The sequence below is a fragment of the Leptonychotes weddellii genome, chromosome 15 (genome assembly GCF_054177405.1).
Source record: "Leptonychotes weddellii isolate Sample4059 chromosome 15, ASM5417740v2, whole genome shotgun sequence".
NCBI classification, from domain to species: domain Eukaryota; kingdom Metazoa; phylum Chordata; class Mammalia; order Carnivora; family Phocidae; genus Leptonychotes; species Leptonychotes weddellii.
In genome coordinates, this window is record NC_138383.1 from 11014297 (window position 1) to 11033793 (window position 19497).

The 19497-nt window shown below is 56.5% G+C and overlaps 1 protein-coding gene across 7 annotated transcripts in view; it reads right to left on the reverse strand.

Moving 5' to 3' along the window:
• The window catches only part of AXIN2 (axin 2), a 31604-nt gene extending 12832 nt beyond the window's left edge, over positions 1-18772 (reverse strand). Inside the window, exons 1-3 of one of the 7 annotated variants that reach the window (XM_031021556.2) lie at positions 18640-18772; positions 14985-15910; positions 7242-7382 (exon numbers count right to left, since the gene is read on the reverse strand). In XM_031021556.2, coding sequence (XP_030877416.1) covers positions 7242-7382; positions 14985-15799 — 956 coding nt within the window. In that variant the 5' untranslated portion in view covers positions 15800-15910; positions 18640-18772. Of the gene's footprint in view, positions 1-7241; positions 7383-14984; positions 15911-16324; positions 16419-16670; positions 16967-17099; positions 17363-17980; positions 18374-18639 lie in introns of those variants that run through there. The other 6 variants (XM_081804646.1, XM_081804648.1, XM_031021557.2 and 3 more) reach the window with 6 other exon arrangements.
• Positions 18773-19497: the final 725 nt, after the last annotated feature.

The window sequence follows — 19497 nt, forward strand, 5'->3', positions numbered from 1 at the left end:
GTAGTGCAATTGCTGGATTATATGGTAGCTCTATTTTCAACTTTTTGAGGAACCTCCATACTGTTTTCCAGAGTGGCTGCACCACAAAGCTTATATTCTAATGGGTGGTAGGCAAGAAGCGGAAAATACCAAAGCAAAATCTATAGCGTGTTTTCTAGAAAGTGGTAAGTACTGGGACAAAATACAGGGCAGGAAATGGGAAGAAAGGATGGGGTGTGGGTGAGAGTTCCAGTTTAATATGTGTGGGGGGGGTACCAAGAAGTCCTCACTGCGAAGGTGACTTTTGAGCAAAGACCTGCAGGCAGGATGAGCCCCTATGTCCTTCATCATTATATTCCAAAAAAAAAAAAAAACAAAGGAAGTGGAGGAGGTAAGAAAAGTAAAGGAAAGCCTCCATCCACCCCAGCTTGTCTTTACTACGACATGACCTGGAGTTGGCCATGATTTTTTTAAAAAAAGAATCTTGTGCTTGAAAGCAGTCAAATGGTCAAGGTGTGACTCTTTTCCCAATGCTGTCCCTTCTAGAGGCCACTTATTGACAAAAGCTTCAGGGTTCCAACATTCCCACAGTGAATCATACTTGGAGGCTGTAAATATTGAAATTAGGTATTTGGTTATTTCCCTTTTCCTGGCGTTTTGTTCATCACAGAGTGGAAGGAAGAAAAACATCTTTGGCTCACCAGCTGTGGGTGAAAATCAGCAATTTCTAAAAATACCGGGAGCAGCCAGGGGTAACTGGTTGACCTCTAGCTCCTCATCTGTAATGCCCTAGGATTCCAAGTGGATGCATCTTCCAGAAATCTGTTGACCTAGGCCAGATCACAGGGCCACCGTGGGGATGATACAGATCATGGTCAGTCAATACACCCATGACATAGGTTAGCCAAAGCTTGGCTAGGAATTAGCACAGAAAGGATCATTTTATTGAGGGTACAGGGGGAGAAAAGGGATCGATATCTAAAGCAGGGGGTGCCTGGGTGGCTCAGTCGGTTAAGCGCCTGACTCTTGATTTCAGCTCAGGTCATGATCTTACAGGTTGTGGGATCAAGCTCCGCATTGGGCTGCTCACTCAGCGGGGAGTCTGCTTGAAAGATTCTCTCCCTCTGTCCCTCCCCCTCCCCCTGCTTGTGTGCTCTCTCTCTCTAAAAATCAATAAATAAACCTTTAAAAAAATATATCCAAAGCAGGAACATACACACAAGGGTGAGTCCTGTCCCAGAAAAAGGTCAAGAGGGCCTGAGATAGCACACCAGTTGACTAGTGCAGGCTAAGTCTCTCAGACAGCCTCCCACTCACTTGACCAGGCCCTCAAAAGCTAGGTAGGATAAAAGGTTCTAAGTCCAGAAACTTACTGAACCACCTGGTGTATATTTACCAAACCTCAGTGTTTTCACCTTGGGATCACCTACAAGACGGGAGAAAAGTGGGTGCTCACAAGCATGCCTGGCTTGACCAGTAACCAGATTCCACACCAGGGGCTGAGTCCAACGTAAGGTTGCCTGCCCTGAGGTATGTGTTCCCACTGTGGGTCAGACGTATGTGACATATAATCCAACTTCATCCCAAATTCACCAAGTTTTACAGATGGTCAGAGACCCGCTGTAGCTCTCCTGGGGTCAGTCAGTAGCAGTTAGACCCAGGATCCAAATCTGAGCCACTGCCAGACTCCAGAACAAGTGTCCTTAACTTAGCAACTTACCCTCCCATCCCACCCGGAGGAGCCAAGCTTCCTGACGATCCGGTTCCTAGGCCCTGTGAAGTCACATGACATTCTGAAGGGGCAAATGGAAGATTTGGGGAACATTCTGGAACATCCTACCCCACCACTTGGTACTCACTGGCTACGGGGCATGCCAGGTGGTTTCCAAGGCATAGTGAGGATCCCCTTTCCCTTGTCTCTTGCCTAATGTTCCTTGTGGGGTGAGGGTGACCATGGGGGTGCCCCAGGTTGGGTCTCACACTGATCTAACCAACTTCCGTTGCCCCGGGGCTGCCCCATGAATAACGTCCATGCCCTTCTCCTGACCAGCAACACCTCCGCGGACTTCAAACGGGTGGGTGGCTGGCCCCTGCCCCCGGGCTCTTCCTGACAATCTTGGGCGGGCAGGAGTCAAGACCCCCACGGACTTCACTGTGACGCAAGCAAGGCTTCAAGAGTCCTACAGGAGGTCCCCATCCATCTCCCCCAAGACTGTCCTCAAGTCTCCTCTACAGCCTCTGCTCTTCCCCTTTCCACCCAGATGGAAATCAGTGGGAAGGTTTTTATACCTCTTTTGCTTTTTCCATACAAAGCAGAAGAAGAGAAGTGGGGAAGTCCGTATAGAAAGGGGGAGGCAGGGAGAAGCAGGTGCCTGGACGACTGAAGGCAAAAGAAACAAATGATTTCAGCACCACCCCCAGGGCAGGTGAAGGAGCCAAGTGCAGGACAGGAGACCTGTGACCAGGGCAGAGAAGACACAGCTCAACCTGTAGAGGTCAACAAGGCGTATTTAAGAGGTGCCTTCACGGAAACAGGGCTTTACCTCCCCACCAGCCAAGAATCTTCTTCCAAACAGCCACGTGTGCCAGAAGAGGGCCACTCTTCCTACCTGGGCTTTCGAACTTTATGATCCGTCTCCCGGACGCTCAGCACGGTGAGCTGCCGAGTGCCTGAGTTTCGGTCCCTATACCGTCCTCCCTTAATTACCAGCCTTTTAGCTAACGAGCCCACTGCTGGGCCCAGCTGTGTTCTGGGGAGCACGGGTTTTGAAGCGTGGACTCCGCTTTGCTGCCATTTGAGCCGAGCCCATTAGCTTAGCCTTTGGACTCCGCTGGGCCCAGCCTAACCTGAGCACCGTCCTCCCGAGGCTTAGCAGTAACCGACTCCCTCACACACGTGTCCACTCCCATTCTCATCTGGCAAGCACTCGGAAGGCAGCGTCTGATCGCTGCCAACATCAAAAGCCTGGTTTTGTAAGATCAGATCAGATCTGAACTTCACTCAGGTGCCTTCCCTGGTGCCCAGAGTAAACCCATGAATAAGATATAAGGAAATACAAGTAAATAAATAAAAGAACCTGTTCCACCCTTCTGCAGGAACCACGAGGAAGTATCTGGCGCTGGTTTTGTGACACCCGGAGCGGAAGAGACCTCCACGCCAGGCCGATCCTGACTCTGAGAGCAACTCTGCACAAAAAGAGAAGCCCGAGAGACGCCCCCCGTGTCGTAGGCGTAGCTTCCACGCTTCCTGGCTGCCCAAACACAGGAGCCACCCTTGGGCAGCACAGAACCCGCTGCTTGCCATGGTTTCTGCCCCCGGCTGCATCTTCCTGGGCCTGATGCCCTGGAATGGCCCCACGAGCCTCTGTGCCCAACACTCCAAGGGACTGGGCCTTAGGACTTGGCTGGAGTCTGGCAGCTAACTTCCCCGCCCCCCGACCCGCCCCCCAAAATAGAAAGTGATTTCTTTTGAGAAGGCAAGTTTCAGAGTAACAGGCTCATAAAACAGCCTTCTCAGAGGCCTACTATGAAGGCCTGAAACCCCAGCCAGCTTTCACAGGCTTTTTACTTAGCGGGAAAACAGAAGTCAGCAGTGGGCTTTGGGAGAAGGCAGGGATTTCTTTCGAGCCCCCGCCAGCTCTGACCCTCCAGGCTGAGGCGCAGGGCTCCCCGGAACAACCGAGTACAGGCCGGCCCTGCCCAGCTTCTACTCGGGCCGTCTTGCAAAGGCCCCCGGGACTTAATTGGCCCTGTCGCAAATGGGACGATTGCTTCCCGGGCTTGTGTCTAATGAACTCCAACCTTCTGGAGTCTATTGAAGGCCGCCTGTGACCCCCTCTCCCCCTCCCCGGCTGGGTCCCCTCCCCAACTCCCAGCAGGACAGCCAGCCCCACTCCCCAGCCCCTGGCAGCCCCCCTGGCAGCCAGAGCCGCCCATTGTGACGGGGAAAAACAGCCAGGGCTCTTTTCATGCTTTATGGGGCGCTCCTATTCACTTGTTCAAGGAAATTTCAAAGGGGCCTGCTACCCTCTTATCCCCGCTAAGCTTCCCCAGAAGAACAATGGGCTGAAAGCGGTTCAGTTCAGCTTTTCATCCCCCACACACTTTATTTCTCGCCTGCTCCGTGCTCTCATCTGTGCGAGGCCCATTGGCAGAGCTGTGAAGAGGGGTCTAATCCCAGCCCTGGGAATCCCGGGTGACCCCCCGACACTGGGTAGATCACACACACAGGGCCAGCCGGCCAGAAAGTGGCTCGCACAGCCCAGGCTCTCGGTGAGCGCCAAGCCTATAGGGCAGGGGGGCAGGAGGGCCCAGGGACCCCCAGGGCCTGGCAGCACGAGACCCACAGGAACCCCAACCCCCCCCCTGCCAGCCACCCAGATGATGGGCTCTTATTCCTGAGACCTCTTTGTCCCCACTGTGGTCTGCAAGATGCAAAGTGCCCTGGACAAACAACTCCAGAGAAGAGGATCCCACACTGATGAGAAATTCGCCCCGAGTTGGTATGAACCTGCCCGAGTGGGTACGGCTGCACCAGCCGCTCAGGATAACCTGCCCACTTGGCTGGGAGAAGGCTCCGAGGCCCCTAACAGTGACACCAAGAAGGTCAGGCCCAACACTGAGGCCCAGGGGCTCCGAGCCTTCCAGGCACGCTCCCTCGGCCTTGATGTCCTGGTTTGCTCACACCCATCCAAGGCCGCTGACAATGCTGAGGTCCTGCCACTGGGGACCCAGGGGTACCCAGCGTGCCCCAAAGAGAAAGCGGCACATCGAGGGGCTGGCCCTTTTCTGTCTCTATAGCCACGTGGACTTTACTGGCCCCCGCCCTACCCTGGCGACCTAGAACAGCTGACTGGCCAAGGTAACTTCCCCAATCCCGGACAGGAGCTAGCCGGGGCTTCAAGTCCACAAGTGTCTTAGCTGACGCGGGAAGGGTGAAAACTTTAAAGTCATCTCTAAAAGGAAAAACTGAGAAAGTTCTTCTGGGAAGGGAATAATGAAGGGAGGTGGGGGGAGGCCAGTGCTGGGGAGAAGTTAGAACTTCTTCCCTCCCACCTCTCCCCCAAACCATTCAAAAAGAAAGCACTGTGATTCCCTAATAAATAAAAGAAACTCAAAGTGGCTCAAAGGTCTCATTCTCAACTGCTCCTCCCAACACCTCATGCTGGAAATGTTCATGTCTGCAGGGAGGGGAATGATAGGCCAAGGGTAAGGGCTTCGGATGAGAGCTCCATCCTCCTGCACCAGCACTGGGCCTACTGTCCTAGCTGTGAAAGTCACAAGTGACCGCCTACCTTTCTGACCGGGTCTTGTGAGGCTCACACACATTCGGGGACTACACCCAAGTTAGCTCATCATGAACCCAGAACAACGCCTCAATGGCGGGGACCGCAAGGGCCTGAAAGCCAGCCAAAAACGGTCTCTAAGAAAACCAAACAGAAGCCTTACATTCTTAACTACATTTGACCTGGGAGATTCACTCAACGCCCTCATTCCAACCCAACTGACTCTTGTTTCACTCAAGACACTAAGACTCCCCACCCCCACCGCCACGCAATCCACAGACAGAAGCTAAAGGAGTAACGTTGCTAGAAGCAAGCACACAGACAGGAGCAAAACAGGACAGCAGAACGACCAAGAGAAAAAAGAAAAACCATTTTTAAAGAGTGGGGGTGTTGCCAGGATGTCTGTGGATGAGCAGACAGCCCTACGTGGCCTTGTACACTAGGAGGTAAGACTACAACACAGCATGGAAACAGATCTTGATAATGATCGAGATCAAGCAAGAAATTATGCCTAATACTATTTAATTAAAATAGAACAAAAAGGTATTACTGTAAGGGCTGTGACCATCAAAGGATAATTTTTCTCAAGTATGGACGGAAAACTAACTTCCACGGAACCCGTCATTTCTGCATGTTGGATGAAAGACATGTACCCTTATCCTGTTTTCATTAATGCCAAAATGCTCTTCTTGCATTAAAATGGCACCTGTCACCTTGTGGCTCTCTCCCTTTAATGACAGGGGGACCTGAGATAACACAAGGAAAGCCACTGGGAAAACCAACAGTAGAATCCCAAACCAACCTCATCAACTTCCGTTCCAACTGGCTCCATGCCACAGGCCAAAACACAGGACACTGGCCAACAGAAACCAGATCATTTCAAACGAAGTGGAAGAAGAGATGGTCCAGTGTGAGGATGCTAAAAGGAACAAACTCCAGCGACACCATTAATACATGGCTCAGTGGGTTTGCCTTTCAAAACTGTCCCCTTGGCAAAGGAGATTCCTATGGCAAACACACCTGTGGAACATCTTCAAAGACCATTTCTGGAGTGGTAGTTCTCAACTGGACGCTGGGTAAGCTCCCAGGAGACTTTTGCCCAACCCCAGGCTCCCCCTCCCTTGGCTCTCCTGAATCAGAATCTCAAAGGATGGAAAGAGATGGGGATACCCCGCTCAACACACACACACACACACACACACACACACACACACACCCACACCCACCCCCCTTCGGTGAGACTCAGGGAGAAGAATGACTGTTCTCCACCCAGAGATCACCACTGCATGACGTCAAACGGTGATAGGTGGGGGCCACACTTATTAGTCGTGAACACTGAGTAATGTACAGCATTGTGGAATCACTATGTTGTTTACCTGAAACCAACAGAACATGGTGTCAACCATACTTTAATAATAAATTTTTTTTGAACAAACTCTTAGTACGCCAGATGCATTCGTCTTCAAAAGATCCAAGATCCGACAACTCTGGAGAGAAGCCCTACTCAACGGCAGAACCTGACACGGAGCAGCACTCCGCCAACACTTAGTGAACGGACTGCTGTCCACCTGAACACTTCCACGAGGGAGAGAACTCCAGGTTTCTGACCCTCACCTTCAATGCCTCTTCCTTCAGAAACAATGAACACACCTGCACACAAATCCTTCCCACGCCACCCCGTCTCCCACCTGCTGGTTCTGCAGACTGGACACCTTGGGGTTCAGGACCAGCCATGCACTTCCGTCCAGGGAAGAAAGGCGAAAGGACAACCAGAAGATGGCTTCCTAAACTCAGGACCCCATTGCCCTCCCAACCCTGCACCTCAGTGCTGGCACACTCCACTCCCACCAAGCAAACGTACATACCCACCCGGATGGGGTTTGTGAAGCCAGCGGAAGAGGGCTGAGGACTCTGCCCAGCTGGCCTGGTGGGTCACACTGCCGGCCATATACATGATGGGGATACCAGGATACTTACACGCTACTGTCCGTCATGGACATGGAATCATCAGTCAGTGCGTCGCTGGATATCTCGCTATCGTTGGCGCTGGTAGCTGGCGCAAAGACATAGCCAGAACCTACGTGGTATGGATTAACAGGATCGCTCCTCTTGAAGGACCTGCAGGAAAAGTACAACAGCAGTGCATCACGGCTTCGCACCAGGCAACCCGGCGACAAGTGAGGGCATAATCCCACTGTGTGCGAATGCCAATCTGCTGCCCGGGGCCAGTCGCTCATCTGGGCAGACGGCTGGGGCTACTTAAGGGAGGGTGGCTGAGCCACCAGCTCACCCTGGGAAGAAAGCAGGCTGGGTTCCCCTGCTGCCAAGGGCAGGTCTGCCAGGGGACAGAGGAAGCCATAAGCAGCCCAGGGGATCCTACAAAGGGCTAAATACACACTCAGATAGGAGGAAGGCACAGGACTCTGTTTTAGGAGGGGAGGCTATCAAATCCAAGACAAGAGTAAGTCCGTAGAGGCGAACGGTCTTCTCCCTCCCCACCACCATATCCAAGCCTGCCCTAGAAGAACACGGTTTTAGGGCCCCAAGAGGTCTTAGGCATCCAAACTCCCCATCTGGGGTCTGTTAGCATAGTTCCAAGCCTCAAGCAACCCAAGGCCTGGCATCGCCTTCTCATTTCCATCCTGGGCCCAGGACACTGGATGGAGGGGACAGAAAAGCTCAAGATGAGGTTCAGGACTTGCACCCCAGCTGGAGCTGGGCCTCCACTGGGCCCTGCCCCCCCCCCCCACACCAGGCTAGGCTAAGATCAAGACCAGCTGGATTCAAATGAGCAGCACAGCTGTTTCAAAGAAAGGCCCAGGCCCCTCCTCCAGTGTCTCCTGCCCTTTGTTTCAGCGGCCTCTGCCTCCCCATTCTGCCCTCCTGATCACCTCCCAGAGCCACCAGTGTGCCTGTCCCCCGCTGGGCTGCATTCCTCCCGTGTCACCAGTGAAGGACGTCAAGTGAGGGGAGAAGGAGGAAGGGGCCACTGTGGTCGGCGGGCTCCAGGAAGGGGCCCGTCAAGCCCGAAGTCGCAAGAGGCCCTGTTGACAAAGACCCCGGCGTACTCCACTGGGCCCGCCAGTCCAAGCCAACAGCAAAGAAACCAACTGGGGTGAAGGGGAAGGCCCAGAAGAGAGAACGCATTCCATCAGGCCACTGCACGGGTCTCTAAAGATGGCACTGGGGGTTGCAGATGAAAGGGACTCATGAACGGTCAAAGCAGCCTCTACATGCCATCGCCAAGCTCCTATTCACCTCCTCTGTGGGTAGCACGGTGCTGGGCTCTGGACTGGCCCCGCCTGGGTCTCTGGTCTCCTGACACCAGTGGCCTGGTCACCATAACGGGGGGGTGTCACTGGGAAGGCACAGGCTCACAAAGAGGGGTGTGCCTTCACACACATCACATCCTCCCGAGCTTGCAGCCACCTGGGGAAGGAGGTGTCCTGGGTGCACCTCACCAGAGCGCCCGGGGTGGCCCCAGAGGACGGCAGCCTGCCCAGGCCAATGCTGGGGGTCATGGCAAGACATGGATTTCTTTGGCTCTCATCCAAACTCTTTCTGCCTCCTGATAACAGAGACCAGCCGAAAGGGTTCAAAACGTTCTGGCAGCATGTGGGACCCAGGCTGTGCCACCGGATTGGATAGAAGGAGGGTTGGGTGTGGGCAGGAGCCGTGGCCACAGTTCGGTGTGAGCGCCTCCTCGGGGGCAGCTGGGATGGGAAAGCCGGGGAAGGGTCGGACCCTGTCGCTAAGGCCTGCACTCCAGCCAGAGAGAGGACACAAACGAGGAAAGTTACACCCAGAGTCTGAACGTTTTAGAGCCAGAACGAACCTAAGCCAACCTCCTCAGTTTAGACATGTGAATAAAATCAAGAGTTGCCATAGACGGGACACTCAGTCGAGGTGGGCTGTTTTGGGCGTGGCTGCACCCTCCGCACACAGTAGGTGCTCAAGGCACGTCTACTGCCCAGTCACCTTGCAGCCTCACGACGGTGGCAGGAGGCGCAGAGCCCCAGGTGGGGGCCAAAAGCCTTGCCAGAGGCACCTGGCTGGAGACGTGGCCACAGGGAACCCACATCCAGACTCCCATAGGAGCTCAACGTCAGCAGGGACCACGATTCTGTCCTACCGAGCTAGACTGGAACGTAAAGCCAGGTGCTGGAAATGGCCCATGGGCACAGAATCAACCAGAAAGTGCAAATGAGGAACGTCCTACTTGAACCTGTTGAATACCTTGGACAGAGTGACCTTGAACTGTCCTTGAGACCCTGGCCCCGTCCTCGGTGTAGAGGGCTGGAAGTCTCCCCACCTCCCAGGTATGCTGTTCCATGAGGCCTCAGCACTGGTCCCGTGTCCTCAGTATGGGATTTCCAGACACCCAGGCTGGAGAGAGAGGAGTCGTGGGAGCAAAGGAATGGCAGCTGACTTTTTTTGAGAGAGGAGACGGAGGAGGGATGACTGAGTAAAAATGTCCCCTCGTTGATAAGGGAAGTCAAAAGGGAAGAGAGGATGGCTGTGGCTGAGGTTGCCGCTAAGGCAGGACGAGAGGAAATGGGCTTTTAAGTCCGACAGAAGAAAGCATCGCCTGCCGGTCCGAGGGGACCCAGGGAGTGGATGAGGTTATGGACTCCCCCAAGTCTTCAGAACAGTCCAAAGTTCCCCGCTCTCTGGGGTGCTTGGGCCAGGTAGCTGCCTCAAAGCAGGGCGGGCGAGGAAACTTGTCCTGGGCCCCCTCTTAGCTTTCAGAAACCCGGTGGCAGGAGAGCGCCCTGAGCCCTCCTTGGCAGGGACAGGCATGGGGAGGCCGAGCGCTGGTGGCCGCTCAGCTCCCAGCCAGCAGGGGGCCACGGTCAAGGCACCGCCTCCACGGACATGGGGTCTCCGCCTAAAGAACCCCCGGCTCCGACATGGCCATCAGCAGGAAATTCTTCCATTCTCCGAAGACTCAAGGGCACCATAATTTGGGGAGTTACTAGTAATCCTCCAAAAAACCAGCTGCCGAGGAAAACAGAGCTGTCGGAGGGCTCTTCATTCCTCTGCGGTTTTCACCATGACTTATCGTCACGCGGCGTTGGGGAGTCTACACCTCGAATGCCCGTCCCGTGCAGCCAGACTGGAAGCCTCATGAGGGCAAGGACCTGGGGTGTCTTCTCTGCGAGCGGCTCCCCAGTTGGCGGAGCGTGGCAGAAGCTCTAGGCTTTGCGGAACTTCCTCAAAAGACCTGGGGCCATCTGATGGGTGGTTGAAAAGTGTTTTGCTCTAAGAGGCATCAGTACCAGATCAAAAGAGCATTCAGACACTGGCTGCTGTCTCCGTGGTAGTCACTCAGTGACCAATGTCCTGAAGTCAACCTCTTCGGGGAGCAAATGACTCAGTAGAAATCCCTCCTCCCTCCCCAACCAGAAAGACACGGAACTCAAATCCCGTGTGTGCTCACAGCTTTGCACTCCTTGGAGTGGATCACAAAACACATGGGTCCCAAAATAAACCTGTCCTCCTTCGCTTCCAAAATAGAGGGCTCCCTGTGTGACCAGTCATTAAAAATGGAATATACTGCCCTGAGCTCGCTTGACTGCAATAAAGTATTCGGATTTTCCTACAATCATAACAGAGGAGAGAGGACGGAGCAGAGGAAGGAGGCAGGGTCGTGGAGAGAGACAGAAACTCAATTTTTAAGAACCTGGAATGTTGTCAAAATCTCTACACGATTTTAAGAAAATGGATTAGAGCTCTTTTCTTGTATCTTAAAAAAAAAAAAAAAAGGAAAGAAACTCGACCATGCTGCAGTAATTGTACCCAGATGCTTTGATTATTTTCTTCGGGACTGTTGTGCTCCCACGGTTGCTGCAAGGATTTTAAACTCCTACAGAGAGTCGAGGCCTACAGTAGTGATTCTGCACTGGGCAGGCATCCACAGACCTCCGTTTGCAACGTCCATGTGCAAAGGGCTTTCAGCTGTCAGGTAGCAAATGCTCCTGGGACAACCTTCAGGGAAGGGAAACTGATGGCTGGCTTTTTCTTTCCCCCCTCTCCCAGCTTATTCTTCTCTCTTATCTTGATGCGGTGCAATGGCCCCAGCCCCCTCCCCATACACCAGGGCCAAGCCGCCCTACAGAGAGCACGGCAGACCTGACCTTTGGGGCCTCCTTCTGGGTCCCCTCTCCAAACAGCGCAACTTAACAAGTATTTGTTTCTAAAGCTGTGTGCTTAGGGCTTGCCAAAAGCCCTCTGACAATGTACTCCAAAGTCACGCCCCAAAAGGCAACCTTCTCCTCAAGAAGCATCTTCGAAGGCAAGATGGGGGCGGCGCTCAGTGAGGGGCCCAGCACTCAGGTGGCCCTGGGCAGCTGAGCCACTAGAAACAGGCCAACTCTTACAAGTGCGTTTCAGCAACTGCCTTCCTCAGAGATCCCAGCCTCTACCCTGAGGATACTGCTCCCAGCATTCTCTTTCCTATGGCATCATTTTCTTCGATAACTGAAGCCAAGCTTGATTCCAGGGGCTTCGCACAAAAACGGGCCTCCTCAGCGAGTTCTTTGAGAACAGGAAGCCCTTGGAGCCGGCAGAGGGCCATCTGCTAGGCCCGACTTCTCTGAAGGGAGACCAGAGGAGAGGGGATCCAGCGGGAGGCAGGGGAGACCCGCCTGGCGCAGGAGGGCACCAGGGCCAGGGCAGACAGGGAAGGACACAAGGGAGCACTCTGTGAGCCCAACACGGTCTCCTTCCCAAAATACATGCGGGCTGAGCTCCTAATCCCACAGCCCCTCCACACACACCTCGACACTCTGTGTCTGCGTCTGCGTGCTGGGGCTCTGACACGTGCTTCTACCGACGGCTCTAAGTTATTTATAGAGCCCATCAAAAGCCCAGGCATCCCACTCAAGCACTCACAAACCAGAGCCCTTCCCTCCGAAGATAATTCCTGCTCTTCCGTTCCAACTATTTATATTAAACCTGACACCAAATCAGCGAGGACACAAACAAATCATTAAAAAGGAGGCCTCCTCTGAGTGCCCAAGGTAAACACAGGGCTTGGAAGACGGGCCAGCGCTCCTGGCACCCGGCTGCCAAGGCTGCCCCTCCACAGCTAAGGCAGGCAGACCCCCCTGGGCAGGACTCGAGTGTTCGGGCTCATTCACATTACTAACTTCTGAAGCCCATCCTATCTGCCATGTACCTTGCCTGATGAGTGAGTGTAGTGGAAGGGGAGGTGGACCTGAACGAGTTGGATGGGATCCCTACATCCCAAGAGCTGGCTGAAAAGACAGGCTTCGGTTAACACCCAGAGAAAGTGGAGGCCCGGGAAGGCGGGCGGACCACTCTAAAACTTTACAGGGAGTACGGGCTAGAAGCCGAGAGGCAGTCTCCGAAAGTGAGCTCCTAACCTGGCTGCCCTTTTCACATATCTACTCCTTATCATGATTAAAGGATACGAATTCTAATGCTTTACAAGTGTTCAGATCATTTCCCTTTACCCAGGGATTTCATGTCCATTATTTTGATCCCAAGAGCAACCTATGACATGAGCAGGAGGGATGGTGCCCAGTCATCGTACAGAAGGACACGTGGAGCTCACAAAGACTGCCACCCAGGTAGTGATGGGTAGCCAGGGCTGGAACCCAGGCCTTGGAATAATCTGGGACACCTCCCAATACACCCTATGTACACTTGAAGATCCTGCGTGTCCAGATGAAATTGGATAGGTCGTAAGTTCCCTGTGACGATGCCCAGTTAAGACGTGCGGGCTCCGCGTAGTGCCAGGTAAAATACTTCATTTCAATCCAACAGTGCGAAAAAGCGCACACAAATAGAGCATGGCGACTCCAGGGGCGGATGAGAAGGTGTCACCTATAGATCAACGAGGCCCACAGTCCACAACCAAGAAGGCAAGCACTGGAAAACACAAGGGCTCTCTGGCCCCTGCCCCCAGGATCTCAAAAGCGTCACAAGAGTCATCTCGGGGAAAGTTTAACGCTGGTACTATCCCAGTGGAGGCCTCTGGAAGGGGGAGGGGCACACCCAGGCCGGCTCTCTGCTGCCCACCCACAAGGGGGAGGGGTCGCAGCAGGGTCCTGCCTAGGAGCACTTTCTCTTCGGGGACATCCCAAACCACACACAAACCACGGACGGTGCTGCTGACAAAGGGGACACTGTTCACAAAGGGGGCACTCTGGGTCCTGACCCTGGGAAACACAGAAGCTCCACTGTCGGAAAGCCCCTGGAGCGGCAGCCTTACCACAGGCCTTAAGTGGTCTCTGCTACGGCTGCCAAACTGGAGAGCAAGGAGACCAGAACACGTTCACCAGAACATTCACCAAATGTTACGGGGCAGAAGCAGCAGGTGCCCGGTGACTGCCCGGCCCAGTATCTTGAGCCAGAAGCTTAAAGACGCTGAAACAACTCCTTCCACGTGATCCTCTGCTTCCTTTCAAAAGCCAATCGAGTTCCACTTGGGTGTAGACCAGATGTCGGAGCGTGGGTAACCAGGGTGCGCGAGGCTGCAGGAGCGCCCTCTGGTGGCTGGAGAACGAGCTCTTCGCACCCAGCGGACAAAGTCAACTCTCGGGGCCACCCCTACATCACGGCTTCTGGGCTCAGCCACGCTGCCCTGCCCCTCTTGCCCCTGCGGGACACTGGAGGCCTGACCCTCCAGGGGGAGGGCAGTCTCCACAGAGGCAGCCACCAGACTGATCCCCGGCGCCGAACACACGAAGAAATACGGGATGGATAGCAAGCGAAGGCATTAGACAGCAATCAAGTACCCACCACCCCTCCCATCGCATGCCACAAGCAACCGATCTAGACAGGAGAGGCTCAGGTTGGATCTGGAAGGGGAGGGAGGGAGAAACACAGAAAAACTCATTCTAACAGGAGGTCTGAAGTTCAAGGTCAAGAATCTTAAGACTTGGCCATTCTGTAAAGGACTATTGATCTCTGAAGCCTCAAAAAGGGAAAGTACTCCAGGGCCCCGTCCTCTCTGTCCAAGACTCTTCTCCACCAGCACTAAGCAACACAACAGTCAACGGAAATCTGACCCTCGGGCTGCAAGCATGTAAAACCTAGATGAATATACCAGTGGACTCTAAAGCTAAGGGTCCTTTATTCAGCAAAGTTACAGGACCTTCCCTAGTTAGGAGGGTTTCTTGCCAGGTAAATACCTAATGCTACAAAGAGAACCACAACCTCAGTTGTGAAGCCAACTGTTGGCTCTTATCTTAACAGAAGAGTTCAGAAGATCCCACTTACCCCCACGTCCAATGGGTGCGCACGATATTCCCTGTGCCTCCCCAGCCACATTCATTCCTCTCGCTACTGATCAGTGGTGAATGCCCCCTTCCAAAACCAGTGCTTAGTGTATTCGGTGACTCAGAGGCATCAAAAGCCGCTGTCCTCTCTCTCTCTCTCTCTCTCTCTGCCTTCTAAGACTGGTCCAGGATAATAAGTAACCCGCATTAATGAATACTGCTTGCCAGTTTGAAGTTAGTCCTGGAAGACTGCAGGTTTAGACTTAGCTGTGTGTGCAGCACTTCTCCCCACTTTAAACAACGAAAAGCTAAGATCAAAGGGTACATGGCCAGCAGTCCTAGCTCTCAACAGACCTTTGTCAGCCTCAGCAGCCTCACCATCCCACCATCTGCCCCACTTAACTCAAAACATCTGCAAAGTCCACACCGTCCCCCAGCCCCCGGCCCCCTCCCCAGACGGACAAAGTCTTACCTGTATCCATTTTCAACAGCCTCAGTGGACCTCACGTTCGCTGTAGCCCTCAGGGTTTTGCTGGACAAGCCAACCACGGTGGGTGACAGTTTGCACTTGAAGTCAGCACAAGCCCACTCCTCTTCCTCGTTCAAGGTGGGGAGATAGCCACACACGACCTTGAGGCTCCCCAGTCCCCCGTTACTCATGAAAGCTGTGTTTTCTCCCCCACTCCTCACATATTCGAGGTATATATCAGAAGTCAAAAACATCTGGTAGGCATTTTCCTCCATCACCGACTGGATCTCAGTCTGTGCCTGGTCAAACATGATGGAATCAATCTGCTGCTTCTTGATGCCGTCTCTTATGTAGGTTTTGGTGGCAGGTTTCAGCTGCTTGGAGACGATGCTGTTGTTCTCAATGTACCTTTTGTAGATCGCTTTGGCTACCCGTAAAGTTTTGGTATCCTTCAGGTTCATCTGCCTGAATCCATTGCAGGCAAACCAGAAGTCTAAGGTATCCACGCATTTGTCCCTTTCCAGGAAAGTGCGGAAGAGATAAGCACCATCTTGATCGCCCAACAAGGAGTGCAAGGACTTGGTCCACCTGGTCAGAGGGGAATCCGGGGACGCCCGCCCCTCGGGCTCCCCCAACCCATCCTCGTTCCGCCTGGTGTTGGAGGACACAGGCATGGGTTTGGTGACCTGGCCCTTTCCTACCCCGGGCTGGCACGGCGGGGTCTCTCCTTCTTCCCCGGGGACCGGGGGCCGGGGGGCATCCTCGTGGAAGCTGCTGCTGGGGTCTGGGAGGCGCGTCACCAACACAGCACTGCTCATGGTGAGGGAGTCCTCCGCTCGGAGTTTGTTCTCTTCCCGCAGTTCCTCGCAGCAATCAGCGTGGTCTCTCTTGCTCTCTCAAGTCAGCAGGGGCTCATCTGAGCCTCCTTTCTGGAAAGAAAAGGAAGGGGGGAGGTAGGGAGAGAGAAAGGGGTATTGATCTAATCAAAACCAGATCTACCCAACATCAAAGCAAGAAAGTAAACAGGCTTTTCAACTCCTCAAATTCAAATCAAGCAACCCAGCTATCTGCGAGGTGCTCATCTAAAGTATCAGACGCTGCTTTTTCAAAGGCGAAATCTGAGCTCCCTGCACAATTGGGGGGGGAGGGGCGGGGCAGGTGGGCTGGGAGCGCGGAGGGTGGGAGGTGGGGGCGGAGGGGCTTGGAAGGTGTAAGACTGAATCTTCCAAAACCCCCCTCGGCCGGGGCGCACGCAGGGCAGCCTGGGCTCCGCACGGGCTCCGCTCCCCTCCCTTCCCCTCCCCTCCCCTCCCCCCGATAGCATCAACTCCAAAGACGCGCACCCGGAGCCGCCGGGCTGTGTGCAGGTGAAACCAATTTCGGTAAATTTCCCCACTCTGCTCTCCGCACAGATAACTCGAGCTCCAAACGTGCCCTTCCCCGGCATCTGGTTCCCATTCCCCCCACCCACCCCTTCCCTCGGCGCTCCCCCTTCCCACTCCTTAAAAATTCTGAAGATCCTCGACCGAGAAAGAAGCCCGCCCAGCAAGGGGCGGAATGGGCTCCCAGCTGGAAAACGCCCCCCTCCACCCAGATATAAATGTTCGCTGCGCCCCCGCCTCCCGCCAAGAATCCGGCTCAGTCTACACCTCTGTGTTCCCCGTTCCCCAAAACCAGAAATCAACTCACTCAGACAAGACTTTGATCTTCAAACTTTGAGAGAGAAGCAGAGAAGCCTCGGGACCCGCCGCCCCCTTCGCCCCCACTCCCGCCCCCAGCTCACCTCCCGGAGTCACAAACCCTACAAAACCGGATCAGAAACCGTCTCAAGCTACCACTGCCTCTGCCAAGAATCCCAAACTCTACTGACCTCAATCCTGTCTTTTTTCCAAAAGAAAAAAGTCTTATCTAACCAATAAACAAGCCGCTTTCCGTAGCACGGGAAGGATCAAACTAAGGAGGGCAGGGGCGGGCCGGGGGGTGGGGGGATGGATGGGGCGCGACCCCGAACGAGGGGCCTCTCAGGCCGCGGGGCTCGGAGACTCGGCCCGCGGAGTGGCGGGGCCGCCGGTAGCGCCGCGCTGCCCGGGCGGAGGGAAGGTGGGGCGGCTCCGTTACCTGGAAGACGAAGGCGGCCCGAGGCCGGGCTCTCATCTCCGCCGAGCCCCACCGGCCCGCCCCACCCCCCCGGCCCAAATCCAACCGAACGCGTCCAGAGCCCCGGCGAGCGGGTGCCGAGCGCGGGGCCGGAGCCCCGGGAGGCGCTCGCGGCACCCCGAGCCCGGGCGCGGGTCGGTCCCCGGCGCCGCCGCTCGCAGAAAAGGCACGGAAAGCAGCAGCCTAGTCCAGAAATGGCGACGCGCGGAGTCTCTGCCTCTCCGCAAAAGGGGCCGGGGTGGCCGGGGGCGCGGGGCCCGGGCGGGGAGGAGGGACGCGGGGGACGCGGGCGCCCCGGGCTCGGGCCGCTCCTGCGCGCAGACTGAGCCCGGTCCAGCGCTCGGGGCCCCTAAGCGCGGACCGGCGGCCGGGAGGGGAGGAGGGGAGGGGGGCAGAGAGGCGGGAGGGGAGGAGGGGGCGGAGGGAGAGGCGGGGGGGGGTGGGAGGAGGCGGGGGGAGGGCAAGCGGGGGGCGCCGCCACCCTTTCATCCCACCTTCCAAAGGCACTCCCGCGCACACTCACACCCCGACTCACATCCATAACAACGACAACGACGCGACCCCCGGGGGGGGGGAATCTGCCCCCTCCCCGCCCCCGCCGCAGCCGCCACTTGCAGAAGTCTCTCCGCCGGGGGCCCAGCCACCCCGCTGGGGAGGGGGCCCCTGGCGCAGGGCGCGCGGGGCTGCCCGGCCAAGCCCCCCGGAGCGCCGGGCGCCGGGCCCGCCGCTCCCCTCCGCGCCCGCGGGGAGAGCGCCCCGAAATAGCCGGCCTGCCAACTTCAAAGGGCCGCCGGCACATCAAAGCGCGCGGGCCGCCCGGCCGCCGGGGCCTCGGCACTCACCATTGATCCGCGCGCGCGCTCCGCGGCGAGACCTCGCAGGCGCCCCGGGCAGGGCCCCGGCCCCGGCCCCCGGATCGGCTCGCAGCGGCAGCCCCGGGCCCCCCCGGGCCGCTCCCGGCGTCGGGGAACATCGGGAGTCGCGCGGCAGGGGAGGAGGGTGCGGGGAAACAGCAATCCCGGGATTAGAGCGAGATCCACCGGGAGGGAGGGTGAAGCGGCGCGCTCCGCCGCCCCTTTTATGCAAAAGACCCGAGTGGGCCTCCGCCCCCGCCGCGGCCGCCCCCGGCCCCTCCGGCCCCCGCCCGGCCCGGCTTTCAACACAGGTCCTGTTTCCAGCAGTCACTCCGCGCACCAAATGTCCTCCGGGCGCTTCCAACAAAAACTGCGCTGTGGATTTAACTGTGCACTTCAAAGGCGCGAGCCGAGCGCACGGTCCTGAAAGGGAGGTACGCGCCGGCCGCGCCCCGGGCCGCCCCCGGTGCCCCTGCCGCCCCTCCCCAGGGCCGCCCGGCTCACACCGCCCCTCCTGGCCGGGGCTCGGCCCGACCGGGCCCCCTCCCGCCCCCGGCGCCCGCGACGCCGCTCGGCGCGACTTGGCCCCCGGTCCGAGGGGGGCTTTCTTTGAAGCGGCTCCGCCGGGGCCGCGCCTCCACCCCCACCTTTTACAGCAGGACTTTCGGTGGGGGAGACGGGCGCCTCGGACGCCGGGCGGCCCCGAAGTCCATTGCAGTGAGGGGTTATTTTTATTTCCCGGCTCTCGGGTTGTTACTGAGTTGCCAGGACCTTATCAAAGCGCAGCCGGCTCCAGCCGACTCCCCCGGGCCGGGCTTGGGGAGCCAGTGATCCCGCCGCGCCAATCACAGCCGCGCTCGGCCGGCCCGCGCCGCCCGCCTTAAAGGGCCATCGCCCCGCGCCCGCTCGGCCCGGCCCGGCCCGGCCCGGCCCGCCTCCGCCGCACGCTCGGCTTCCGCGTCAATTCTTCCCGGGTCCTCCTCCGCCCCCTGCCAGGCCCCCGCCGCCCTGGGGGCGCTCTCAGCCGGAGTTCCAACTCCGTCTTTCAAGTTCTCCGGCCTCTTTGCTCTGGCCGCCTCCCCCTGCCTGCCCTCGCCCTCCCCAGCCCTGGAAAGCAACAGTTTATTGTAGCATTCTGGCAGTTGCAAGAACTGCAAGCAAGCAGATTTTTTTTTTCTATCATCAAACACTTTTCCACCTCTATTCAAGTTTCCCTGGGAATTTGGGCCGCGAGGATCTTGTAAAGGGAGTTCCGGTCCTGGGATCCACTGGCCAAGTGTCATAGGGCCCACGCGGGCCTGCACACAGAAGCATGTGTGTGCCCTTGCGCGCGTGTAGCTAAGTGTGGGTTAGAACCACGGCGCGTTTGTGGATGTGTGAAGATGGGGGTGTGAATCCGCCAGCACAGGCCTGAGGGCTGCAGATGGGCTCTGACACCTCGTTAGGAAGCAGGCCTCAGTTCCCTGAAGATTTAACTACAAATTCTCAACCTGGTCACCAGAACC